The sequence below is a fragment of the Mya arenaria genome, chromosome 2 (assembly GCF_026914265.1).
Source record: "Mya arenaria isolate MELC-2E11 chromosome 2, ASM2691426v1".
Classification (NCBI taxonomy): Eukaryota; Metazoa; Mollusca; class Bivalvia; order Myida; family Myidae; genus Mya; species Mya arenaria.
The window spans coordinates 52,917,718-52,944,640 of NC_069123.1; the positions used below are offsets into that span (position 1 = coordinate 52,917,718).

Below are 26,923 nucleotides of genomic sequence, written 5' to 3' on the forward strand. Positions count from 1 at the left end.
GGTGAAGTAAGAACATGACAAATATATACAGTTAACTTGATACTAAATTTTTATTTTATTTTTCATCATTTCTCTACATACATGACATATACATTTGATTAACATCGAACATGGAAGGCTGCATAAAACATAAGTCATACACATAATAAAATTACATGAAATATTGAACGCTGCAAATACAAAATAAAATGATTAACTTACAATATGTATTTAAATCATTGACAAAGACAATAAAATTGAGATTGAGTTATAAGAATATATTAATAATTACCTTTGAATGCACCATGCGTATATATGACCATGATTATGAAGAAAAAAAAGTTGTTGTTACCTAAGTTCATATGTGCATGGCAAAAATGTTGCCCGAATTGAATTATGTTTCATTATTATGTGCAATATTTATTATAAACTATGTAGATATCTTCATCGTTGAAATCAAACAGTTAAAGTTAAAATACTTTATTTTTTATGGTTTAGCATGGTGCATTAGAAATAATAGCCAGCATTTCCAGTGTCTGCAATGGATTTGGACTAGTCTGAGTCTTCTGACGTACGTGGGCGCTTAAATTTTCTTTTAAATGTCTAGTGCAAAGGACATGGGTAGCATCTGGGAAACTAGATTCAATAGCCTTGACCAAGGCCTTTTCATCGTCAGTTCCAATGACCAATTTGTCGGAACTGACTCCTAACTTGAGCTTCAGGTGATGGGAAAAGTGACTATATGTTTCAAAATCACTGTGGTCGTGTATGAACATGGGGCCTAAGAAAATTGGGGGATCACCAGTGCAGCGGCGATTGACGGACAGTTGTTTGTAACAAGTAACTGTCACGTGCATTTTACAAAGCATGAAGGTCTTGTCAATGCGGTCCTTTAATGCGTAATTATTACTGTATTGCATTTACTCAACACGTGTCACAGAGCCGAAAATTTCAACTGCCTATTACATCATTATATTTTAATATTTTTCTCTAAAATTTGGTGTGGTAATGTATTTGTATAATATTAATATAAAAACAATAAAATAAATGCATTAGAAGGCGTCTTTCGGTAACTTTCATGCGTCTTTCGGTAATTTTATCCGTCTTTCGGTAAATAATCGTATTCGGTAAGTCTAGGGACCGTAAATCACGTGATAAGGCACGGAAGCGAAGAAATATGGAACAAGAAACTGGTATGCTATTGCATGAACTATAGATAAAAAACTTGCATTTTTGAAAAAAAAAGTGCTTACTCTTTGAATAAGATACAATGGCGTGGAATATTCTGTAAACATACCGTTAGTATAAACATTATGCACGTCTGCTAAAGGTTACAGTGCAGACGGTTACAGACAACTATTACTGACTTGTAAACAAAATGCAACTACTGTACTGAGTTTTTGCATTTTTAAAAAAAAAATTACTTGCCTAGATTACAGTAGTTTTTAAATAAAAATAATTTTGATTAGAAATATGCTGTCATAAAAATTACAAGCAACAAGAAATAAGCCCTGAATGGGTCTAGTTTCAAAAACTTGAAAGATTCAGTCTTTAACTGAGAGGAGTATTATGAGTGATGCGTCTGAGAGGCTTGGACTAGTATAAAAGGTTTTTGAAAAATTTACCATTCAATGTTTAATTTTTTAAATAAAAAAACCTCAAATTTCTTCGAAGAAAACAAGTAAAGTTCTCATTAAAGCTGCACTCTCACAGACATACCGTTTTGACAACTTTTTTATTTTTTATCTTGGAAAGAGCAAATTTTTGCATAAATATCTGCAAACATATAATAAAAGATTGCTGACAAAAGATCAGATCGCAGATTTTCATATTTCGAAAATTAATTTTATGGCTTCAACCTTTATGAACGGTTTAAGAAAAATGCATAAAACATCAATTTTTTAAATTAAAATATATAGATATCGATTTTTTGTCATCAGTCTTATAAAACTGGTTTCCATGCATTTCTGCAAAAATTGGCTTGTTCCAAGACAAAATGTAAAAAAGTTGTCAAAACGTTCAATCTGTAAGAGTGCAGCTTTAACATCATTGTTGACTTGCAAAAAGTTTAACTTTGGTAGTAAATGTAAAAAAATATTCAAGATATTCATAGTAAATTTTGTACAATGTCATCACATGTGTAACAAGGCCATAACAATTGCTTAAGTCATTTCTGAGTTGTGCCCCTTGATAGTCATGCAAAAAATGTAACTTTGCCTATAGCTTATTTAGCCGTTCCAGATATTCAAATAAGTATACACATGTTTCCAGTGACTAAATTGGTATCCCCATATAAAACAATGCCAACAATTCTAGATTTCATAATTATCAAGGTATGTTCTGTTTCAATTGAAAAGAAAACAACAGACAAGCTTTGGGATCCACTTGCAGTGCTGTTATCTTGATATCTGGTAGATGTTGTCCAGCAGGAAAGCAAAGATTTTTACCTGGTCACAGTATTGACAAAGACAAGCAATGATTTTGTGTTTAGGTTTATGTTATTGTATTACATGATTTCTAATTGTTTTGCAGTGCCATCCCTGAGATGAAACCAGATACTCTGGAGGAGCTCAATAAACTGGTGGCAGCAGTACGAACATCCCTCCATGCCCGACGTGCTGAAAATTCAAAATGTATTCAGAGAACTTTCTCTGGAGATGATAGAACCTGGAAGCACCCAGGAGATATAGAGGTAGATAGAATTTATTGTTTGAATACTGCAATTGTGTATTCAAACTGTCAACATCAGGTGAACTTTCAGTAACTGTTATTCAAATTACATAACACACACTGAAGGACTATGTTAATCATGTATACCACATTCTGATTTATAATGTGCAATTATTTGCCTAAGAACCCATTTGACAAACAGCTATGGTAATATATTGTATCTGTATTGTATCTGCCAGTGGGAACCCTGAGTCATGTACTGTACACTCATGGGTAAGACCCTATTTCCGTGACCAAAACAATGAATTTATCAGTTGGCCGAAGAATTACGATGGCACCATTCCTTGTAGGAAATGGCGTGGAAACTATAAGAATCTCATTTAAGATTAATTTTGTATAAATCATAATAGACTATGATGGCTCTTAAGCACTGCTTACGAATTGCCACATTGCGAAATTTTATTGACAGAATACACTCACAAAAATGTGTGACAGAATTATTCCATCATCTGTCATTTACTTTTCGAGACATTTGAGGTTGTGTTTTGCATTTATATTTTTTGAAACATGAAGTGTTATATTGGAAAAAAAAGTTTTGTTAATAGAATTAATTCAGGGATAATTCTATGTAAGATTTTCAATGAGAGAATTGCTCCCATTTGTCCAAAATTGGTAAGAGAATTTAAATTTCAGTGAGATTTTTATAATACATGGATAACGCAGTGAAAAATTAATGCATAACAGTAACTTTATTCATAAATATCAATACGGTATATTTACAAATTTACAATATATAGATATGATATATGCATTTGTTTGACTAAAAGAAAACACTTGTTAACAGTTCCGACATCATGAACATTCATACTCATCATACTTGAGCAAAAAAAAAGATTTAGCCATTTTAGCTGATAGGTGCATTGACTTTTTTTACTTGCATTGACTTTTTTGGGGGGAGATGAAGGCTTTCCATTTTTGTTTTCATCTGAAGCTGGTATTTTATTTTTGTCCAGAGACTTTTTTCAAGGAATGCAAACAACGTTTTCTGATTTGACACTTTGACGCTTCCGATATTGTAGATGCCTTTAAAATGCAGTGGTAACCCGTGTAAATAAAAGTATTCCGGGTCGCAAAAACGCTTGAAAACAAGTGCGTGGACGATATCGATTAAAACATTCGATAACACAAATGTGTTCAATGTATGGAGGCAATTGGTCCGTAATTCAATTAATATAAACAAAAAGCCATCAGTGATTACGATGCTTTATTTTGTAAAACAACAAAAGGGAAAAGACACAAAATACACAAACTGCGATCAAGCGCGAGAATATCTCGCATTTATATGATTTGGATGCGATTTGAGCGATTTTTATTCGAGAAATCGCGGAAATTGCTCACTAGAATTATCCCTGTTAATTAGAGGGCAGTAAAGCTAAATATTTTGTACACTCTATTTTGGTTATTGGAATACATGATTGATTTGATTCATATATTTGGCTGTGACATCAAAATTAGAATACAACCTACACTTCAGCCAATAAAATTGCAGATAGGCAATCATTTAGTACTAGGCTTAATCAATAAGAATTTCAAAGGGTGTTTAGGCCAAATAAAAAAAATGTCTTGTTTCTGGTCACCCGACCGACCTTACTTTTTACCCCCCGACCGTTTTTTTTTTTATAGCGTAAAGACCGTTTTTTTATAATTAGCGTAAAGTGAGCCGGGATTCCCGGTCCCGGCGCCGAAGAGTAAACCGCGCTATCCGACAGTAATATTATATTCGTGACGTGTTTTTTATACGGCCGTGTCGAAGATGGCTGGCCCTGCGCAGACGACGTCTGTTACGCATTTGATAGCCATAAAAATAGACAAATGTTCGCACTTCGACGGTTGTAGTGTCATTAAAGTTGCCCATTCGCAAACAACAATAAAAAGTCTTTTCATCGATTTACATGGCGAGCGAGAAAATGTCCGACTTGAAGCTAAATGTTCGGTAAGTTGTATGGTTGTTTAGATATCGTAAAAGGGCCATCGTAAAACAAATAATGCCTCGACCGAGAATGACAGTTTTGGCACCGACATTTTCGTAATTCAAAAGACTATCTATACACATATACAAGGTTTATTTGAATCGGACGAATTAAGGCAAAATAATGCCGACGAAGCGTGAATCATTATGCTGAGTGAATGGATTTAAATACTTCGTCTCTCTCAAATACCGAACGTCATATTAAAACGTTTCATTTTTGGACCTGCGTTTTTAATGTTTTAAAGGATTAAAATTAATTTTCTGTATGAAGAACCATTGACATTACACTTAGTTAGGTGCCCGATACTATAATTAAAGCAGATAGAAGAATGAAGGGGCGATCTCTTATCTGGGTTATTTGATCAGTTTGCTTTTAATAAATAAAGTAGGAACTGTGGTCATTTAGATAAAAAGAGCTCCAGATATAAAACAAATTCTAGTCTTGGACTTCTTGCTTCTTGTCATGTAATAGTGCTGTTGTTGTTCTGTTAAACTAATAAATACATAAATATGGTTATAAACTTGTGTCCAGTTTCCTTTAAGCCATATTTGATGATGTTGTATTGGCAGACAATGTTTCATCATTTTTCAAACGCTATACTATTTCATTCCAAAGGTTTGAATAAAAAAAAACAACAAAAAAACACCTACCTACCGACCCTGTTTTTTTTGAGGCATGTGACCAGAAACAAGACATTTTTTTTATTTGGCCTTAAAGGTCCACCTACTGCCACTCATCCAATACACACTCCCTGTGTCATATATTGTGTTGACAATTTTTCAGCGAATGAGGATGTATTCTAAGACTGTTAGATAACCTGTAGTAATATTTTAATGATTAAGAAGGGCACTTTTGATACACTCACTCTGCCCATTGTTAATCATTAGAATGTTTCTTCATGTCATCTAACTGTTACTTTATGATCAATTTTCCTGAAATTCACCTACCAGGTCTTATTACAGAATCAGAAAGTTTAAATTTTGTTAATGCATGCATAAAATTTCCTTATCTTTTCACTGGTTTTACTTTAAACATTTCTTCCCTATCTCATTAGAATGTGTTTCTTTTTTTTTATGCCCCCGAAGGTGGGCATATTAAAATCGCACCGTCCGTCCGTCCGTCCATGTGTCCGGCTCAATAACTCGTGTCAGGGCTGTAACTTTCCCTTGTATGGACAGATTTTAAAATAACTTGCCACATGTGTTCCACATACCAAGACGATGTGTCGCCTGCAAGAACCATGCCTCTACCTCTAAGGTCAAGGTCACACTTAGAGTTTATTCACAATGGAGTGCTGCATTTAGGACATAGAGTATAGGTTGTCGTGTCCGGGCTGTCACTTTCCCTTGTATGGACAGATTTTAAAATAACTTGCCACATGTGTTCCACATACCAAGACGACGTGTCGCCTGCAAGAACCGTGTCCCTACCTCTAAGGTCAAGGTCACACTTAGAGTTTATTCACAACGGAGTGCTGCATTATAAGGACATAGATTATAAGTTGTTTTGTCCGGGCTGTAACTTTCCCTTGTATGGACAGATTTTAAAATAACTTGCCACATGTGTTGCACATACCAAGACGACGTGTCGCGTGCAAGAGCTGTGTCCCTACCTCTAAGGTCAAGGTCACACTAAGGTGTTTATTCACAACGGAGTGCTGCATATAAGGACATAAAGTATAGGTTGTTTTGTCCGGGCTGTAACTTTCCCTTGTATGGACAGATTTTAAAATAAATTGCCACATATGTTCCACATACCAAGACGATGTGTCGCATGACAGACCCGTGTCCCTATCTCTAAGGTCAGGGTCACACTTGGGTGTTTATTCACAATGGAATGCTGCATATATAAGGACATAACAGTGTCGGTTGTCAAGTATGGGTGTTATTTTTTGTTTAGAGGCAATTTAAAATAACTTGCCATATGTATTTGACATGTAAAGGCAAGATCAACTTTTCATGTACTGACCTTGTTCATAGGTCAATGTCACAATCAGGGGCATTCGTCACATACTGTGACAGCTCTTGTTTTTTATTGATTTAGAAAGAAATAGCTTTTAAACATATTTTCTTGCAAACTAGACAAGTGACCAGAGCTGGAATATATGTATCTATCAAGTGTTTCAGGTACGGATCGAAAATTCCGACCGGAGGCTTGCCCAGATACGGGCCACGCAGCATGCCATAGGGTCGGATTTTAAAACCAGACCAGAAAAACATGATTGATATTTTTTCTTGCATATATCTAAAATTATCAATTTGTGGAAAGTTGACATAGAAAAAAATGCACATTTCACCAAAAAGTGTGTGTGAAGTTTTTTACTGACATCATAAAATGCAGTGATTTTAAATCACTATTGATAACAAATACTTCCTCTAAAAATCGCGTTTTCACAATTATTTATGTTCAATTTTAATTAAAAGCTATGCATACTTATATATTTGATTGTGCTTTATTGAGATGGCATAATATACTTTTCATAAACCAAACAATAAAAGAAATAAATGACGCGTTGTTGCGTGTAACTCATCTTACATGGTAGGTGTAAGACGGGTTTTTCCAGCACTGGTCACATGACCGGAAACTCATGTCTAGTATGCAAGATAAATCGTTCTTACTCCGCACAAAAAAAACAAGTCCAGCACAACAATGTGCCAATTTAAAATATTTAATTGTAATTTTTATGCACTTTAAATGATGGAATTTCAAAAAGCAAAAAAATTATTTAAAAAAAAAGCAGAAAAAAGTGACAACATGATTTTAACTTGCTAATTGTTCTAAGAAACTATAAAATGTCAACTGAAAACTCCAAATTATTTTGTGTCATTACGTTAGTAAAAAACACTCCAAAAATGTGTTTTCGCGACAAATTTTACTGAATGCAAGAGCATCAATTTACGGCACAAATGTTGATGTGTAGAGCTATGCAACTCAAATGAGCGATTTTTGGCCATGTTGTTGGTTATCTCCCTTCTAACAAATTATTGTTTTGTCTTAAAATGCAGATAAAAGATAAATGCCTTAAAATTTGCGAAAAAAATAAACTTTTCAATTAGAAAGTAGTCGATTTTCAACCTCTGCTAAGGTGAAAAGCTGTGTATTAGAAATGTTTATATATGAAATGCACAAGATGAAATTTCAATGTGGATTTTCCCAAAATCAACAATTTTAACACATCATGGCTCATAATAATGAGTTTGTTTATAAATAATTATTATTTTTATAAGCAAAGGTGATACTTCTAATGGCAGAATGTCATTTCCTATAATTCATGAACATCATTCAGCAACAATTTTCACATCTTTCGTATCTATCTTCAGTTTTTTATTATATAATTACTCCCATTAGTTCTGATCATTGATCATTGATTAACGTTTTTGTCTGATTTTCAGTCCCCAATATCACTGTGTGGGTGTATTCGCTAAATATTGAAAATTACATTAGAGCATTGCAATTATTTATTCAAAATTGATCTTTTATCTGGCATTTACCTATAAACCTAAATATCGTCAATGATGAGTAATTTCTAAATATGTTCATTCATTGTTATTATATGAGATGCTGTTGCAACAGTTTTAGCTTCTTTAATACAATTCACAGTTTTTCATTGGTAAAAGTATGATGTAGAGCACAAGAGCTAATTTAAGGCAGGGATTTTTTTTATTATGTTAATCGTATATTCCCGAGTTGAAAATTCGGAAAAAAGTATATATACATTTTTCACTTTTTTCATACATACATTATGCTTTGAAAGAGTTTGTCTTGTCAAGAATTTGTTTATTTTTAATGAGAAATTTGTTGCTTTTTTTATTCATTTAGTCTGCATTTATCAAATTGGGGAAAAAATATAATTTTTGGGGAAAATGGACATTTTTCTCAAGGGGAAACAGCCTTTTAAAGTCAGTAAATTGCACCAATAAAAATCACTGTTAAGGACACCATCTTTCGGCCACAGAAAAAGTGAGAGTAATAATGAATGCTAGTCCCAAGATTTGGTGATTCATTCAAGTTGTCAGTTTATACTGAAGAATAAAAATATGAAATGATCTGTCTATGAGCTAAAATAGCCTGTATTGGTTTAAAGATTGAAAACAACAACACATTAACTGCATCAATGAAGGATTGTTTTGATTCATCTAAATAATGATTATGAAAGATTAATCAATATTCTAATGATAAATGAATCAGTATGTATACAATCGAAACTTAAAAAGTGTATTCTTGATGAATATTCATCTACTCGCTTGGTAGATTACCAATATCAGGGCGGGAAGAGAGGTCATGCGGGTGATGTTTGTAAACACTGGCGTACTCCACAGAGAGTCTAGTCTGCTGAGCTAGCGAAATGTTATCTCCTGCCCGGCTTGTCTGTGGCTGCCTACTTGTTGCATCACTGTCTCCGGTATTTACAATATGTAATATTACAAAATTTTTTAATGATTCTATCATTTCATGTCAAATTTGTAGTAACATTTTGTAACTAAGTCCCTCAATTTTGTATTCATGATATTCAAGTCTTACATGCTTTTATAAATATCATATTTATATATGAAATGTGCTAAATACTAGTGTATTAACTTGTCTTTATGATGTTAAGCAAAAGTACATGAATTATTGTCATAGAATAAAGAATAAGTTACTTTAACAGCAATTGATATACACTGCCTGAAGGTAAAAACACACTGTAAAACTATGTTTGGGCTTGTGGACTTATGAAAGCTTCATATGATTTGTATAGATTCTGACTAATATGAATTCTGCTTTTATACACATGAGCATGAGTAAATTAACATTTATAGAAACATTTGGAAGGAAATTAAACTTCTGTTTGTATATCTAAAGAAACAATTAAAGGCCCACCTTTGTTTTACCTTAACTGTTTGTTTAATTTACTTTCCTCAAAAAATGTACTTGAGCAGGGTCAATATCTCTTTTTCATAATTTGTTAAACTAGTTTTTATTTCAGAATGAACAAAAATATATGCTGAATTAAAAAACAACAAATAATACTAACAACAGTATTTATTTAAGAAATTGAGAAGTTTTCTTTTTACTATGATTGAAAAGTTATCTAAAATCTCAACTGTCCAGTCAGGAGACACAGGCCATTGACCACTGGTCAGTCCCTGAATCTTTGTCCCAGCTAGGTCACAGGGTCAACACCCACATTCAATATTTAAAATGAGCCCTTTTTTCACAGCCTCATAATTGAATAATAGATAATTAGCTCCCAATATTGGACAGGATGCTATAACTATACAGTCACTAATTAACTTGTACATTGTCAATGCAAATGAAGCCTTGGGCAATACAGGAAAAACTGCTGTTATCTAATTTATCTGAAACTTTTAATGTTCCAACTTTATCTTGTATTTGCCATCTTTATCACTGGTTTATTAACTCCATGTTTCAAGTATTTGTAGTTCAATGTTATCCAGACAGTGGTACAGTTGTGGCTGACTTGATTCACGTACACCAATTTATCTTGCTTTACCTTCTACTGCAAATGGACTAGTCTGAGTCACCAATACAACATTTACAGTGAGTTTATTTGCATTTTACAGCCAGGGGAGACAGGTTTTGAGAAAGGAGCAATAATAGCAATATTGACTGGCTATTGGACTCCATTCTCTACTTCTCATGGAGTATCAATCAATAAGGCTTTGCCATTGTTTGTTGAACTAGCAAAGCTAGCCACTGGGTCATCTGGCTTGAAGAAAATTGGATTTTATATTAGCAGATTGTGTATTGTTGTACAAATCCAGCTGTGTATTGTATGGTTAAACTCTTTGCTTTGGATGACTTATCTCCAATGTTGGTTAGTGTCTGACTTTACTCGAGCATGGATGTGTATATTTACTGATCTTCCAGAGGAAGATAAAAGAAATACCTTTGTTACACAGAGAATTTGGACATGTGACTAGGAATTCACTACAATCAATACAGGTATATGTTTACAGTATATTGTGGTTGAATGTATGAATACTAATAGCAGGTTTGTACATGTGCTTAGTTTATATTTAGGCCATGTATTTATACCATAGTGGTGTGCATAGTAAATAGCTGATAGTTTAATTCACTGAATGTTTTGTGTTGGCTGTTTATGATCGCTGGATTAGCTACTGTTTACAGTTTTAACCTCCTGGGAATTTCTTGCTATCTGTAGGTACTGGTATGTATGCGTTTCCCAGTCTTTTCATGCTTGTGATACTGTAGTGGCATGGCCTAGTTTTACTAGCTGAATGAGGGGTAAATATGGCTGAATCAACTTGTGAATAAATTAACATATTGATTAGTAAATGATCTTCATGAATCATGTAATATTTACACTTCAAAGCAAGAGTTGATATTTCATCAATAATTCATTTTCATCTATTACCAATCAGCAAATTGATTTAGATTTTTGTACTATCGTTTAGTTTTAGATCCTTCATAGATTATTTGTCATTCTTAATTCATAAGGTTGAAAGAACGTTTATCCAGATTATGATATCTGTTATTATCTGAAAGCGTGCAACATTTTAATGTCACGTACATGAATGGTATATATTCTTTATTTTGAGCGTAACATTAATCTGGTTAAGCTTCACTGCACGGATATTAATCGCTTTAAAAATGTTTGGATATCTTGCGTATTGTCGATTACCAATATCAGAATCAAAGAGAGCGCGTTTAGCTTATATACCTAGCATACCATACACTTCTCATATAGAATGGCTTTGTTACGCTTTTACTACGAATGCACCATTGGAAATACCCAATTCTAAATTTAGCGCAAGCTTTGTATAGCTTGCCGTATTGCCAGATCGTTATCTTGGTTACTCTCCTATACTGCATGGCCGTTAAGTATGACTTTGGCTTGTAGAATATCTTGCTTTGGAATCTGACCATTTAATTGTTTGTAATCAATTGATTACAATTAAGATGGGAGGATTAATGGAATAAGAAATTAAAAACTGATTTTTTATTTTAATCGTGAAATGTCTGCGTATTGAAAAATGACGTTTTTAAAGATATGAAATCGTTCATTCAATTTCCCCTTGCGTTTTTGATTAAGCTAATATGATATATGATTTAGTAACGCGAAATGGAATGGTGATTAAGCATGTTAATTATTTTCAATCTTCACGGAAGCCTTTTTTTTGTTGTAAATTATATAAATAAAAAAGACAACAATAAAAACCTTAGATGTAATAAAAGTGTTCGTTTAAAATGTTATTCAAGGTCATCTTTGAGACGCATTTGATTATTAGCCATAAAGAAATCATTGTATTGTTGAGGTGAACGAGAAATGAAAAAGCGAAAAAGATTAAATAAATATGAACATCTTCATGAAAAGAGAAGTTGAAGTTTAAGTGTGGTATTTAAAATGTCATAATCAAAAGATATTAAATGTAAATATTGGATGTGTGTTCAGACTTCTGGGAGAACATGAGAATAAAGAAGCAGTTTTTCAAAATTGAATACTGGAATAAAAGGAATAAAGGGAAGAATGCACACTTGGATTTTTCTCCCAATTGGCACTTAACATGATTATATAATCATAATAAAACTCTCATTTTTGGTTGTTGGAAAATTAATAGAAAATGAAAACGGTCATGGTAGCAGAATGTTTGATTGTTCAAGTGTCAAATGGACGGATTTGACCTCACATGCTGCAGACAGCAGTGAATTAGAAGGTATAATGGGGTAACAAAGTTGTTTACGTGAAATATATCACAGGGCAACTAGATACTCTTTTCTAATGACTGCATTTCATCTCCACACTCTTTCTTTAGTTGCGATCATGTTATGTTACATTTATCTGGTTGAAAAGGCCGATAGACACTTTAATTCCAGCTTTATGGAGAAAAAATAAAAGCAATTTTTCACGACTCTTGCAGGTTATCATTACGAAGTAGCTCAAAGCAGAAAGCTTTATCAAAGTTTAGTCTGGGACTAGCTTTCCCACAACCTTTGTACCATTAATAAGATGTGATTTTCAATTTGCATTTTATTGCAGTAAGTTTATTTATTCACAAAGTCATTTAGGGGTTCCCCTAGTGCCTGCTGGCTAGGGAACAGAATAATTGAATAATTGCGCGCTGCATTTGGGAGGAGTTGGTGCACAGATTACGTCTGGGGTCGGAGATAATGATGTGATGCATTGCACATGCATGATACAGCTTGAGGATGTTTTGACTGGCTTTTAGAATTGTTTAGGGAATTTCTCATAGGGGCGCACATGTCCCACTGCACCCTGATTGGGATTGTCTGGTGATTTATTGGCCTAAGTGAGCACAACCTATTAAATTTTAGCGAAGCAGTGAGCCCTTTTCATTTATTAAGATTTTTCATTATATGTTCTAACTGTCTTAGATTGAAACATGTTTTCACCTGTCATGAACCAAATCATGACATCATGTCTGTTTAGTTTTAGGCTGCAATTTTTAAAGATTATGTGGGATAATTATTGAAGGTTGAAACACGATTTCATTGGCTGGAATGTAAGTTAAAGTCTAAATTTAGCAAGGCCTGGAAATAACTCAAAATCGAAATAGATACCTAACATATTAAAAAAGTGGTTTTCTAATGGAACAGTTTCGTGATCAGCCCTTGATACACTATACATACAAATGCGAGAGTTTTGTATAACATTTCAAAAAGGAGGTTAGTCAGTGATAACTATTTTTAAACTAGCTATATTACAGTTTATGGATAGCACAAGATACTCTAGTACATGCCCTTTAACCGAATTTCTTGCCCATTTCACTATTTATAGGATACCTTTTTTATCAATTTTGATGGTTATAAAGTCAATGATCCACTGTGGCTCACCTTAAACCCTTTAAATGGTTTTGAAGGGAAAACTTAATATTTATGTTTTCAAATAATTGTCTTCTTTAACAATTGTCTAGGTTTAAATACAGCAAGGAGCTGCCAGGTAGTGTTTTAGAGTTGGCAGACACTCGAGTGGGTCTTGATGGCTTCTGGCTTGCATGCATGACATTTTTCACCATAGTTTGCTGTCTACAGCTCACACTTCACACTGCTTACAATCTCTCTCAAGTGCGGAAATTAATTTTCAAAATTTGTTGAATAATAATTTATGTTACAATGTGGGAAATTAAAGCATTTTATGAGGATTGCAGACTCATACACTTGAAATAGTTTTCATGTTGACATTAATTTTCTATGTTCACAACCTTGCAGCATTAAAATATTAAGTCACTGAATATCTTGTGTCATGTGAAGGATTTATATTCGTAATGGAAAACCTCCACTGAATACTCTTCAGTAATACCTTTTAGCCAGTGGATAAGGTCTTTATTGCTGTTATTTATATTCTATAGTGTTTACTGATAACATGAACACCATTTGTTTCATCAGTCACTGAAATATTGAAAAAAAATATGCTCCTCCTGGTATCTTTTTACACTGGTAATGAATATCAAATTAGGGCTATGGTATAAAGTCTCTCATAACTTTTTTATGGGATGGTAAATTTCTTTCAATACCTGTAAGTATATTTTTAATGGAAATGAAATTTGGAGGCGTTTAAATACTTGCACTTTAGGGATGTAAAGTGGGGTTTTAACACGATGTTGAATTCAAGGTCATCTGTGAGTGGTGTCCTCCCACTGCTATTGAGTGTAAAAGTGCAACCTGCCGTCTTGTTGGATTATATCCCTCTTGTGTGATTTGGTATGTGGTGACGCAACCTTAATCACGTTCATCCAGATGTGTTATTGGTGTCCTACTTTGATTGCTACTTTAAAGTGATGATTTAATACTTAGTTGCCTGTTTTCATCGGATTTAATAAAGTGTTTATAAGGTTTCTGTTGTATATAAATGCTGTAATATTGATGCTGGGATACTTCTGTTGTTGATTTAAGACGGATTTCATGATTCATTATTCATTTTCAAACCTATGCTGCTGGTAATTACAAGTTAAAAAGATATTAATTGCTAATTAATTAATGGAGAATGGACTCTTCTCTATGAGTGTTTTAACATTGATGTAACTTATTAGATGAAATAGATGAAATTGACAGGTAGTGTTGTATCGATTTTAATACTTAGAAGAATTAATATGCAGAAGACAAGGATGTTTGTGAATCTTTATCTACTGTAATGATTTTAAATGCTTCCTTTTTTCTTGTCTGATTTTGGATGTTAATGAGATGCATTTTGGTCTGTCGTTGTTGGCATCATTGTCATAAGCAGCATGCTAATACTGGCTGGCCAGCACTGGTACTTATGAAAGATATATTCATATTAAATTGCATATCAACATTCTTTCTATTTTCAGAACGTTTCATCTCAGGGAAGCATGCAGGGTGCGGCCCCACCATACATTCCGGGCTGGGCAGGGTTCTCTGGCCATGATGTGTACCAGCAGGGAGTGCCAGGGTTCCAGCCCTCCCTGTCTATGGCTGCCCTAGCTCCACCCTCAGCCCTACAACCCCCGGGGGCAATGTCTGGGCTGGGGAACCTGCCTCACAGAATGCCCTCCCCCTGGCACCCGCACCTGCCCTCTGTCAACTCATTGCCAGTGAATGGTCTACAGTCCGTACTCCCTGATGTGAATGGATATGCATTGGAAAAGGAGCTAAGGGCAGCTAGTGGTGCAAGTTTGGATCACAGAGCATTCTCTCACTCTGCTAATGGAATTTATGCACATAGTCAAGCACCTCCTTTAGACAGTATATATCAGCGCCATCTAGAATCTAATAAATTTTCTGATCTCAGCATTTCTAAATCATCTCATATGGAGTCAAGCAAAGTTGACACCTATTCATTTAATCATTCAAGCAACATTCAGTCTGCACCCAATAGCTCTACGTTCAACATTTCTCCAGGAATAAATGATGTTTCATCATCTTCTCTCAAGTGGAAAAGTGTGTACATGCCAAATACGAATTCATCAGTAGAGAACTATACTCATAGCAGGGAGCCAATGAGCTACAGGGATCCTGGTCAAATGTCTACCTCAACTAGCCTCTCACTACCAGTGGTGACATCTGCTGCCCCCCAGCACAGCAATGTGATCTCCTACTACTCCGAACCCAGGGACAGGGACAGATACTCCATACCAGCAGGCTTTCCAAGTGAAATGGCTAGTAGGGAGGCAGCGAAGATATTGGCAGAATCTCATGTCTCTGATATGACTCTCAGGCCCCAACAGGCTTCAGAAAATAGACATAGGACCTCGCCTTTTATGAACATATCAAACAACGTGCATAGGCAGCATAATGCACCACCTTTTGAAGAAATATTTCAAAAGCTTCCATCGAAATTAGGCATGCCAAATGATATGAGACCGGAGAATGCTCCTCAATATTCATCTCTTCCCCCTCCGTCAAAGGCAAGCCAAAGCAAGGTTCCAGACTTCTGGAGTCAGTTTGGTTTGCCTCAACCATTTATGGATCAGAATGGACTTAATCTCCAACCACAAGGAGCTGAAAACGCACATGTGAAGAGGCAATATGAGCATGAACATCAAGAAGAAAGTCTGCCCAAGCCTTCAAAGAAACAGAAGGTAAAAAATTTACCAGAAATAACCCATCCAGACAGTTCAGGACCTGTTCTTCAAATGTCAGATGGCAAATGTAAATCACCCAAAAGTGATAACAGGAGAGGCATATTTGCTCCTAATCCGGAGATTGATGCTCTTGTTAATGCCAAAGTCTGTGAAATTATGGCAGCTATAAAGCAGAAGGAGAAGCCTGTACCAACGGACAGTTGTGAGACCCGCAAATCTCCCAAACAGGAGAAGAAGGCACAAAGCAGTGCTCATTCTAACCATCCAACTTTTGTTCATGCCCCACATGGAGAAACAAATTACCCTGCCAATGGAAAGTCAGTAGACATTGACCCATACAAGTTCCCTCAAAGTGATGAACATGCTAGGCTCTCAAATCAGGTGATGGACATGAGGATGAATAGGAAGGGAGTTATGTTAGAGAACCCCCAGACAAGCAGCTCTTCTAGGTCCTTTGAGCCTGGAAATGCCCACGCTCAACATGGTAGCAGCTCTATCCAGTCAGTAGTGGATTACTCCATTGAAGCCATGATTTGTAAAACAGGTGAAAAGCCAGCACCCCATCCACAACCATCAAAACATGAGCAGCTGATGCACCAAGTGAATGAAGTGAGGCAGATAAAGCAGGATCATGGTAGAGTATCGCCGTGCTGTGGAAACTGTGAACAGCTTGGTGTTCAGTCTTCAGAGCATTGCACAAACCACAAACACTTACAGCTGAAGGAAAATATGCAGATGGCAACACACTTACAACAGAAAGGGAATTTGCAGATGGCAACACACTTACAGCAGCAGAAAGGAAATAAACAGATGGCAACACACTTACAGCAGAAAGGAAATTTGCAGATGGCAAGTCACAAGCATGGTCAGTCAGCTCACTCTAGTGACCCATTTAAATTTACAGATGAACCTACAGCAGAGATTAAACCCATTTATAAACCATACAAATTCATGAATAGTGCAATCAAATCAGAGAAACCTGAAAAAAGAGTGTTTGACACATTTGCAAGTGGACTTGAAACAAAGTCAAAAATGGATCTGACTGACAAATACAGGCAGTTCTTGAAAATAAACCAAAAAGAAAATACTTTATTCAATGCAGTCAGAAAAGGAATAAAAACTGAAAAGAATGTAAATAAGGCAGCAAAATACAGTGTAATTAAATCTGAAAAACTGCAAGGACAGGTTTTCCCAAAGAAGAATCTTACGTATGGAATAAAGTCTTCAAATGCCCTGTTGAAGCGGAGCAGACTGCATGGTGTAAAATTACCAAATGTGAGACAGAAGTGGAGAAATAATGTCAAATATGTACAGAGACAGAAAGATGACAATGACTTTGCAAAGAAATTGATGAAAAACCTTGGATTTAAACCTCTTACATTACATGATTTAGTTACAAAAAGTAAAAAGCTAACACTTCCAAAAACCTATTTCAGTGGTAAAACAACTATTGCATCTAGCGTTCTAAGTTCAGAAAATAAAACTGCATGTCGAGACAGAGTTTCTCCAAAGGCTCTAGAAAACATCAGCCATGAATTTCTGGAAGTGAAGAATCAAGCCAAAAATGAGATGGAGATGAAAGAAGTAAAACCATTGACTGCCATGCCATTTCACAGATCAAGGAGCTTTGAATGTCTAGCATCTGATATAGATGTGTCTGAAAAAAGGTTTCGATCAAATTCAATAGACCTTGGCAGCCCACAGAAGACCAATAATAAGCAACATGCCTGTCAACAGCAACAAAGTTTACCCCTGGTGCAGGGTGGACTCAATAATCAAGCACCACAGTCATGTGATTTGAGCCAGATGGAAGCGATCTCGTCACAGATCAGTGATCTTCGTGAGCGGGTTACGGGTGGCAACCAGAACCTGGAACAAAACCTTGTCGAGGAGGTGCCTCGCTGCTCCTGCTTGGCTTCAGACAGTAAGTCACCTCTATTGGTCATAAATACTTAAAAAGGCAATGATTTAAAGTGAGGTATCCTTCACAGTCCAGTATCTCCAATCTGTATGTTGTACTTAATTTCAGAATCAGATTTACATCGTATACGTATGTCTTGCAATTGTTAACATATGAATCCTAAATATTGAGGAGTTCTAACCGTTCCTTCTTGATTTTCAGGCATGATCAATGAGGCAGTTGAAGGGCCGTACTACACCCACCTTGGTTCTGGGCGCAGTGTGGAGGCCATCAGGGTTATACTAGAAAACAGGTATGATCTCTGGAACTATCAACAGTGAGGTTTCATTATATTGTCTGGTGGATATAAACTTGAAATTGGTTACACTTTAGGGCATGCTATAAGAAAATCTTGAAAATGCAAACTGACATTCGTCATAAGATTTAAAACATTTAGATGGTGTTGAGTCATTTGAAATATAATAATGACTGCATTCTAAAAATAAAGCCCTGACATTTAAAGAATGATAAATTGTAAACAAATTTGTCTCCTTTCGTGTTTTAAATTTCCTGTCTCATTTGTCCTTGTACATGGTTAGACATGTTTGATGAAGCAATAGCAGAGTAATGTTTGGGTTAAATTCAGTTGTTGTTTTTGCCTTTTTATATTTATTAGCTTTGTATTGAATCACTGATTTATTTGTTAAAAAACAATAACCAGGTCTTATTATTATGTTAGGGAAATAAATTGAATCACTTGTTATACATGTATCATCGTTAATATTATTGTCATATTATTATTACCTCTCTCCCTAGGACTGGAGTTTATGGGAGTGCTGTGAGGATTGAGAAGCTGCGATACTCCGGCAAGGAAGGCAAGAGTCCCCAGGGATGTCCCATAGCCAAATGGGTAAGAAATGATGAAATGGTGTGGTTAAAAAAAAAAAAATTCATATGTTGACTAATATATCATAAAGGCAGAAATCAAATATTGGATTTTTTTGTCAGCATTTTTAGTGATAGTTGTTGACTTTTTGGTCTGTTTAATAACTTGCTTGAGGCTACAGAAGTATATGTTTCAATTATATTCAGTTATATTGTAATGTTTTAATAAACATAACAATACAGATTAGAATATTCTTTTAGACTTCAAAGAGTTAAAGAGTTAGTTTGAATGGTAAACAGAAAAGATAATAGCGGATAGAGTAAACAGACTTGCATGTTTCTTTTCCGTAATTGACACTGATTTACTACAATTATTGTGGTGTAGAATTTCACTATGGAATGTTTGCTTATCCTCTTATTTAATGCTTCGTCACAATTTACCTTCCTGTAGGGTAACAGGTAGTTAATAAAAGGAAAACAAATCTTACTTGATGTTTTAACATAATATGATGAGTTATCCATAAGTAATTCAGATATTTGCAAAATACTCCCTTATAATACTAAAAGGGTTCTTTTTTAGATAGCAAAAATAAACCAGTTTAATATTTGACACATTTATTGAGTGTGCAGAAATCTTGAAAGAAGTCTAGCTGAAAAAAACAATTACCGGTCTAGTGTATAATATTTGAAATGTTGAATCAATTACCAAGTCTGTAATTGTGTTTTACAGATTGTGCGCCGAGGCAGTGTGGAGGAGAAGTACCTGGCACTGGTGCGACACCGGGTTGGACATGTGTGTGACAAGGCATGGATCATCATTGGGCTTGTGGCCTGGGAGGGGGTGCCTGCCACACAGGCGGACCACTTGTACGACTACCTGAGCACCACCCTGCCCTCTTATGGCAATGAGACAGAGCGTCGCTGTGGCACAAATGACAGGTACACTTCTAAGACTCTTGTGTTTCAATTATTCCTGATTGCCATAGGCTTACCTAATGACTTAATCAGTATCTTAAAAAGCAGCATGTATTTCTTTTAGAAATAGTAAAAGTGTCTTCATATTGTGGACATGTATCTTATGTTACTATCAAATCTTTTACAAAGTGCTGTCATCCTTTCTGAGTGATCAATATGCATGTAAAATACATCATCAAAATGAGAAAAAGCATTTATATGTCTGAGAGAATGCAACAGAAGAGATAGTTTTTAAGACTGTACTGCTCAGTTATGATGTCTGTGTGCATATGTATTGATGTATTCATAATTTAAAAATGACTTAATTGGCATGTCATTTAATGGAATGCAGATAGACAAAAATGAAAATGATTCATATCTGGTGAAAGGAAATTACATCAATTACTGAATAGCAATACTTAAACGAAACAAAAGTATGCGTTTAAAGTCCTTTAACTGATTGTATAGAAATGTATCTTGCTATCTTTATCGATAGAAGGAAGCAATGTACTCCCTATTCAGCAACTTTATAAGTAAAAACAACACATGAAATTTCCTTTTTCTTTTTCACAGGAAAACTTGTGCATGCCAGGGAGCTGACTTGATGAAACGTGGAGCCTCATTCTCATTTGGGTGTTCCTGGAGCATGTATTTCAACGGCTGCAAGTTTGCTCGCAGTACACATGCGCGCAAGTTCAGACTCAAGAATGAAAGTGCTGTAAGGCAATAGTTTTTTCATGTGACTTACTTAAATGATTCTTTTGTAAACTCAAAAATAGAATTTAATTTTCTTCATATCTATTCAGTGTAACAATTTAACATTTATTGTAGAAAAATTGATGGCACTAGACAAATGAAAAATATGTCTTGACATTGATAAATTAGGATTTCCTTTTTATTTCATTTCTCATTTAAATGAATGAATGATGTTGATGTTAAAACACTTACTTCAAAAACATAAATGGAAGTGATATATTATGCCATTTAAAGTGCCACGCAATACATTTTTCTTTATTATGAAACTCATGCTATTTATAATAACAATTCATCTTGTGCGAAAAATGAATTGCATTACATGAATAATCCTAAATTATCTCAAGAAACTAACACAGGCTTTAAAAAGAACAGTCTCAGCTGCATATTGTTTTAATAACACCGAGAAAGTACACAATCTTATTTTGAATGCATGGTGGTTGTAAGTAGGTGTTATTTTTCTGTGTCGGAAAGTAGCCCCTTGATATGCTCAATAGTGCCTGTGTATGATCAATAACACCTCCATATAACCAACAGTGTGTACAATTTATTCCTTGTATTACAGGAGCAGTTGTTGGAGGATAAGCTGCAGGAGTTGGCCTCCCAAGTAGGGCCCCTCTACAAGCAGTGTGCCCCCGACGCCCATGCCAACCAGGTATTCTATCAACACCTGTATGGTGCTTGTTTCTTCTCTCCTCAAATTTTCTTTGATATTGTGCTGGTGCTAGAAGAAATGATTTTTTATTTTGGATTTTTTCTAAATCTGTTCCCGTTTCTGAATTAATTTTGATTAAAACTGATAGTCAGCAATACTGTCTGAATCTGTTGTATTGACCTCTTACAAAAAATGCAATCTAAGTTGTTTACCCTTTTGTGCTTATGTTCAAAAAGCAACGAAGACATCTCCATGTTAGCACTTCACTGTAAATATTGTCTTAAGGTTAATGTTACAATACTGGTACTGTTGCTTTTTCCAGTCCCACTTTTCCAAGATGGCCCAGGATTGTCGCCTGGGAGACAGTGGCCCATTCTCAGGTGTGACCGCCTGTGTCGACTTCTGTGCCCATGCCCATAAAGACATCCACAACATGAACAACGGCAGTACTGTGGTAAGAGGGATGATTAGTTTAATGTAGAATTTAAATAATAGTCATACAGGTGTCATTCCCTTCATTCTTCTTCAGCTGTTCCATTGTAGATTTTTCTTGATAACAAATGTAATAACATATATGTACTTGTATCAATTTAAATATTGGATGTGATTGTCTTATAATTGCATTAGCTATGTATTGAAGTACTCTTTCCTGTACTTCAATTTCAAGTTATTGTTGAAGTGATAATGACAACAAAATGAATAAAATATAACTTTCTCTTTTAAATTATGGGTATTTCATGTTGCAATAGATTTACTGCATGATTCAATGTAAAATATTTTCTGATTTTGTTATTTCAATGCATCATGTGTATGTTACAGGTTGTGACCTTGACCAAGCACAGAGGCCTGTCTAAGCCAGACGATGAGCAACTGCATGTGCTGCCAATGTACGTTCTAGACCCTACAGACGAGCGGGGCAGCTTTGAGGGCCAGTTTGCCAAAATCCAAAATGGTTCACTGGAAGTGCTTCACCAGTTCCCCCTGGAGGCCAGGATGCGGGCTCAGCCTCTCGAGTCCTGTAAGAAACGCAAGATGGCCAAGAAAGGTGCAGGCAAGAGAATGACCAAGAATGGCATCTATGGCTGGGATTCCTCATCTTCTGCCCAGTCCACACCACAGAAAAGTATGGACATGATGTCAAACCAGTCTGGGGCCAGCCACTCTGGATCACTTGACAACACCCCGGTGAAAAATGCAGCAAGTGATCTTGATCTCAAGAGTGACAAGCCAGTTTCCTACGAAGATCTTATGGCAATGTCCCAGCATACTCAGTTTAATGCTCTCTACGACAAGTTTTGGGACTACTTCTACGCTTTTGGTGTGTTCCCACCACCTTCCATACTTGCACAGTGTATTGACAAGGCAGCTCCATCCATCCAAAGGTCTGCAAAACTGCCCTTTACATCCCATGCTCAGCTTAATGGAGGAATGGCTGACCCCTACAGAGTGACCTCAGAGCAACAAAAGTTTGATCAACAACATGCAGTGCCTTTACATTCTAACATTGCTGCTAGTTCTCAAGGACAACACCAGAGTATACCTCAATTAAACAAACCAGTGAAGGTTGAGAACATGTATGGTGATCATAGAGCCAATGGACAGTATGTTGAAAATTGTAATAATAAAGCTGTCCATCCTAGCTTTGGAAGTAATGCTAGAATTGGTGATATACATCAGCCTAATGACAGTGGAAATATAGTGGAAAATTTATCCTCACACGGTACAATTCCTGAAACTATTTCTTTAACAAAAGAACATAAAAGTAACCAGCCTCCAGCTAGAGGGATACCTACTGAAAATGGCGCTTTGGATTTATCTTTCTCTTCAAACAGCAGTAAATCATCTCAGCCAGCATTGCATAATGAACAAAATCTACATGAACACAGTTTGTTGAACAAACATGCATCAGGGAATGAACATCCTACATCATCGTACCAGTCACCACTAGACATGCTGTCCCAGGCTGTGGACATGAGAAGCAAGAATGTTGGCTTTAATGGGACACTGACGTATACAAATGGCTCAAACTCTCAGGAAAACCATCCACCTCCATCAGGATATTTTTATCAGTCACATCATGAAGCAGCATACCAGAATGGCAGATCTAGTGCTTTCAACAAGAATCAGGAACAAAATCAACCATTCAATCATTTATTTGCTGAGAAAAATTCAGGGAATCAGGAATTTTCAAATACTCAAAGGCTAGAAAATACCGGGCAGCATAATCCTTCTGCCTTTCCTTCTCACCATCAAGGTTTTAGTGAACAAGTCTCAATGGGTCCAGGGCAGCCCAACATGGGCCCACACAGTTTTAATCCACAGAAACTAGCATGTGGAGAAAACCTGGCTCCTACTTTGGGTCCACAACCAGAACAAAGGGAGCCCAGTTTGATAGATCCAGATGTCGTCAAGTGTGAAATGGAGTACAACGAGGCCGCCTTCCGAGATCCTGAGATGGGTGGGGTAGCAATTGCATTGTGTCACGGAGCCGTCCTTTTTGAGGTGGCAAAGCGCGAGTTGCACGCCACCACTGGCCTAAGAAATCCCAATAGGTACCATCCTACTAGAATTTCCCTAGTGTTTTACCAACACAAGAATCTGAACACCGAAAGACATGGAATGTATGCCTATGAGAAGAAACTGGAGCAGTTGAAAATGAAGCGCATTGAAAAGATGCAGCTTGAGAGAGGCTATGTTGATATGAGAGAGATAGAAGACAGTTTCAAGGGTGGGAAGAAGCGGAAGGTGAACAGCGAGGAGGCGAAGGAGGAGGAGGAGCTGGCGCAGCTAGTACAGCAGTCCCAGGCCCCATACCGCTACATGTGGGACTGCAGCACTGCCCGTGCCGAAACCAGCACCTCTGCCGTCACTTCCACCAGGTGGGTGGAGCCCTGCCCCATGGTCACCGGCCCCTACCAGAAGTGGGCATGAGGTAATCTGGGGTCAGCAATGTACATGTGTTCTGCAAGATTGACACTAAATTTGTGTATTTATTGATAACTGTTGTTTTTGTATATTTGTTATATTTTCATAGATATGTTGACACTATTTATTCTTCATGTTAGCTCTCAGGAATTTATATATACCAGTACATAGATTTATAACAGTTTTAAAGTCTTATACATCATGTATTTTTACTTACACTTTAAAGACAAGAGATTTTTAAATATTTTGTTAACGATCATTGGTGTTGATGGTTTACATGGTTGTTGAAGCCAGTAAAGTATCTGGTCATTTTGTTTGTATCGATGTTTTACCATCAGGGCAATGCATTTTCAAAAGCCTTTATTTGTAAATAAATATTTGCATATTGATAGACCTTTTATTGTGAAATATTTTTTAACAAATCACTGGCGACCTTAAGACATCTAGGTATAATTATAAAAATTTGATAAATTTTACCCATCCTGCATCCATTTTGCCATTGTAAAAATGTAAATTATTGCTTTAGGAGGCATATTACTCATAAAGCTGAAGAAGTTTCAAATAAAGTGTTTCAGTAGAATATTTAAAAGTAACGGTATGTTTTCATTTTATACTGAGCTATTTTGACAAAAGTACTTAGTAAAATGGTTCATTCCAGGATTTGCCTGAAAACATATGCTACCAATCTGGCAATCACCAGTTGTCAAAAATATCTCAAATTGATGTGTATTTTCATGATTTCTCCTTTTTTTGCTTTATTTCCATCATAAGCATAAATATTAGAATTATATTCAAGTGTGGTATTGTTAAAATTATATGTAAATTCCTTTCTTATTGTACTGAAGATCAAGAAATATCAGCAAAGCCTGATCTCATATTTAGAGATTTTCTGTGATCCGTTATTGTATTGATGGTTATAGGGCCACTTATGTATAATATTGTAATATATAAAGTTCTTGTAACATAGTGTGCTATGCTGTCAGCTTTAATTCCAATACTGGCTGAATAACTGTTATGTGGTTCTTTTGTTGATAATATGTAAGAGTGAAAGTGTAACTTATCTAGGGATAAAGATAAATGTATTGTTTGTTGTACGAGCGTTCGCTTTTGAGTAGCTTTTAGGATTTGTTAGTAACAAAAGAAAAATACACAATGAGAATGTTATAATGATTATTGTGTTTTCGTTTTCTGTTAAGTTTATTTTGTTTGTTATATTTAGTTGAACATATTTGTTAACAGGACTTAGATGTTTTATTTAGTTTATTTAGTTAACACGCAGCTTTTTATATCTCTTTTAAATACATTTATTGTTTCAGAAGGTGTTCTATTGAAATACACAAATGACATTTATTTGCCTCAATTGTCTGTGTAACTATAATAGTGAGACTAAAAATAATAGAAATGCTCAGTGGTCTTCTAAATTGGAAAATTAATCCCGTTTTAATATTCAGCACGTTGTCGAACTGTTGTTATTAAACTAGTGCTAATCACTAAGGCAAACTCAGAGTCTTGGAGAAGATAGGTGATACTTTAGATTATAGTGTGATGTTTAGCTTTATTTTAAGTGTTTATTTATATATATTCTTGATTTGTTTTGTTGCTAATAATTGTATAGTATTTGTTTTAACTTCACATTGCAATGAAATTTTATACAAGAAATGTTGTACATTGTCAGCTTAATTGTGTATATATATATAACTAGTGCAAAAGTTAAGCTCATATTCAGTTTTAATGATCTGCCAGCAGAAATTGTACATTTTAATCTTGTTTTGTCTTAACTCTATTTTAAAGTTATTGTGATGTCATTTTACCCATTCTTATTCAAGGGTTTCTTCCCCTTAGAAAATAAACACTTTAAACTGAACTGTCATGTTTTATTTATTTGCTGTTCTTAAGAACCAATCAATAGGGCTGTATTCAATAACCACGTAAAAATAACAGGACAATGAACTGAATGAAATCGCTGAGGCGTGTCTAAGGCCAAGGATAAAAACAATTTAATATTGCCCCTCAACTAATTTACATCTAAACAGGTGATATAAAGCACATCTCTGACCACTTATTTTCCCTGTTTTGTCTATACATCAGCTTATCAGAATGGTAACCAGAAGGCAAAGCTAAACTGTGCTGTAACAATTCTGTGGATAAATTTCAATGCTATTCACGTTTGTGCATGGAAGTTACTGAAAGTTGTATTTGACAATATGGTACAAAACAGAAGTTCACCCACAAACCTCCTGATTGAAAGTATAAACTTGTGCCATAGTGCTCATGTATAAAAATTATAATTCGGGTTGTGGACGCAGTAGCTATTAAATGTAATTACTAACTATAATGCTGTAATTAGTCTATAAGTATCTTCCATGGCTGAGAGTGTATGATAGGTTCATCCCGACCCTCGCGCAGGGTGTTTTGCGGAAACGAGGTTTACCGAGTTTCCGCAAAACACTCTGCGCGAGGGTCGGGATGAACCTATCTTACACGAGCGGCTATGGTAGATGCTTTTTCTCCCACCTCAATTAAACAAAATTGTGTAAAAATGTATTTTTTGCTGGAACTCTTTTGTGCATAGTGAAAATAAATGCATATGGATATTTGATAATTCGTGGTTGTCATGGATATGCTCGCAGTGATTCAGGTTATGTTA

General features: G+C 35.5%; 1 protein-coding gene across 7 annotated transcripts; it reads left to right on the plus strand.

Moving 5' to 3' along the window:
- Nucleotides 1-1,120: 1,120 nt before the first annotated feature.
- LOC128208914 (uncharacterized) lies at nt 1,121-26,140 on the plus strand. Of its 7 annotated transcripts, XM_052912666.1 has the most exons (11): nt 9,018-9,081; nt 10,094-10,220; nt 10,583-10,625; nt 14,972-18,128; nt 18,327-18,417; nt 18,921-19,014; nt 19,720-19,928; nt 20,517-20,661; nt 21,262-21,351; nt 21,674-21,805; nt 22,171-26,140. In XM_052912666.1, the coding sequence occupies exons 4-11, from the start codon at nt 14,993-14,995 to the stop codon at nt 24,280-24,282; spliced, it is 6,009 nt and encodes a 2,002-aa protein (XP_052768626.1). In that variant the 5' UTR covers nt 9,018-9,081; nt 10,094-10,220; nt 10,583-10,625; nt 14,972-14,992; the 3' UTR covers nt 24,283-26,140. The 7 variants fall into 7 exon arrangements, with proteins under 7 accessions (XP_052768587.1, XP_052768595.1, XP_052768626.1 ...); XM_052912627.1 differs by lacking the exons at nt 9,018-9,081; nt 10,094-10,220; nt 10,583-10,625 and adding exons at nt 1,121-1,172; nt 2,512-2,671; XM_052912635.1 differs by lacking the exons at nt 10,094-10,220; nt 10,583-10,625 and adding an exon at nt 2,536-2,671 and having other exon boundaries at nt 8,931-9,081.
- Nucleotides 26,141-26,923: the final 783 nt, after the last annotated feature.

Excerpts from the sequence above, each read along its gene's own strand:
- LOC128208914 (XM_052912627.1), top strand. The coding sequence starts at position 2,525 with ATGAAACCAGATACTCTGGAGGAGCTCAATAAACTGGTGGCAGCAGTA. Across the intron at positions 20,662-21,261 it reads GACTCAAGAATGAAAGTGCT|GAGCAGTTGTTGGAGGATAA; the intron begins GTAAGGCAATAG and ends CTTGTATTACAG. Across the intron at positions 21,806-22,170 it reads TGAACAACGGCAGTACTGTG|GTTGTGACCTTGACCAAGCA; the intron begins GTAAGAGGGATG and ends TGTATGTTACAG.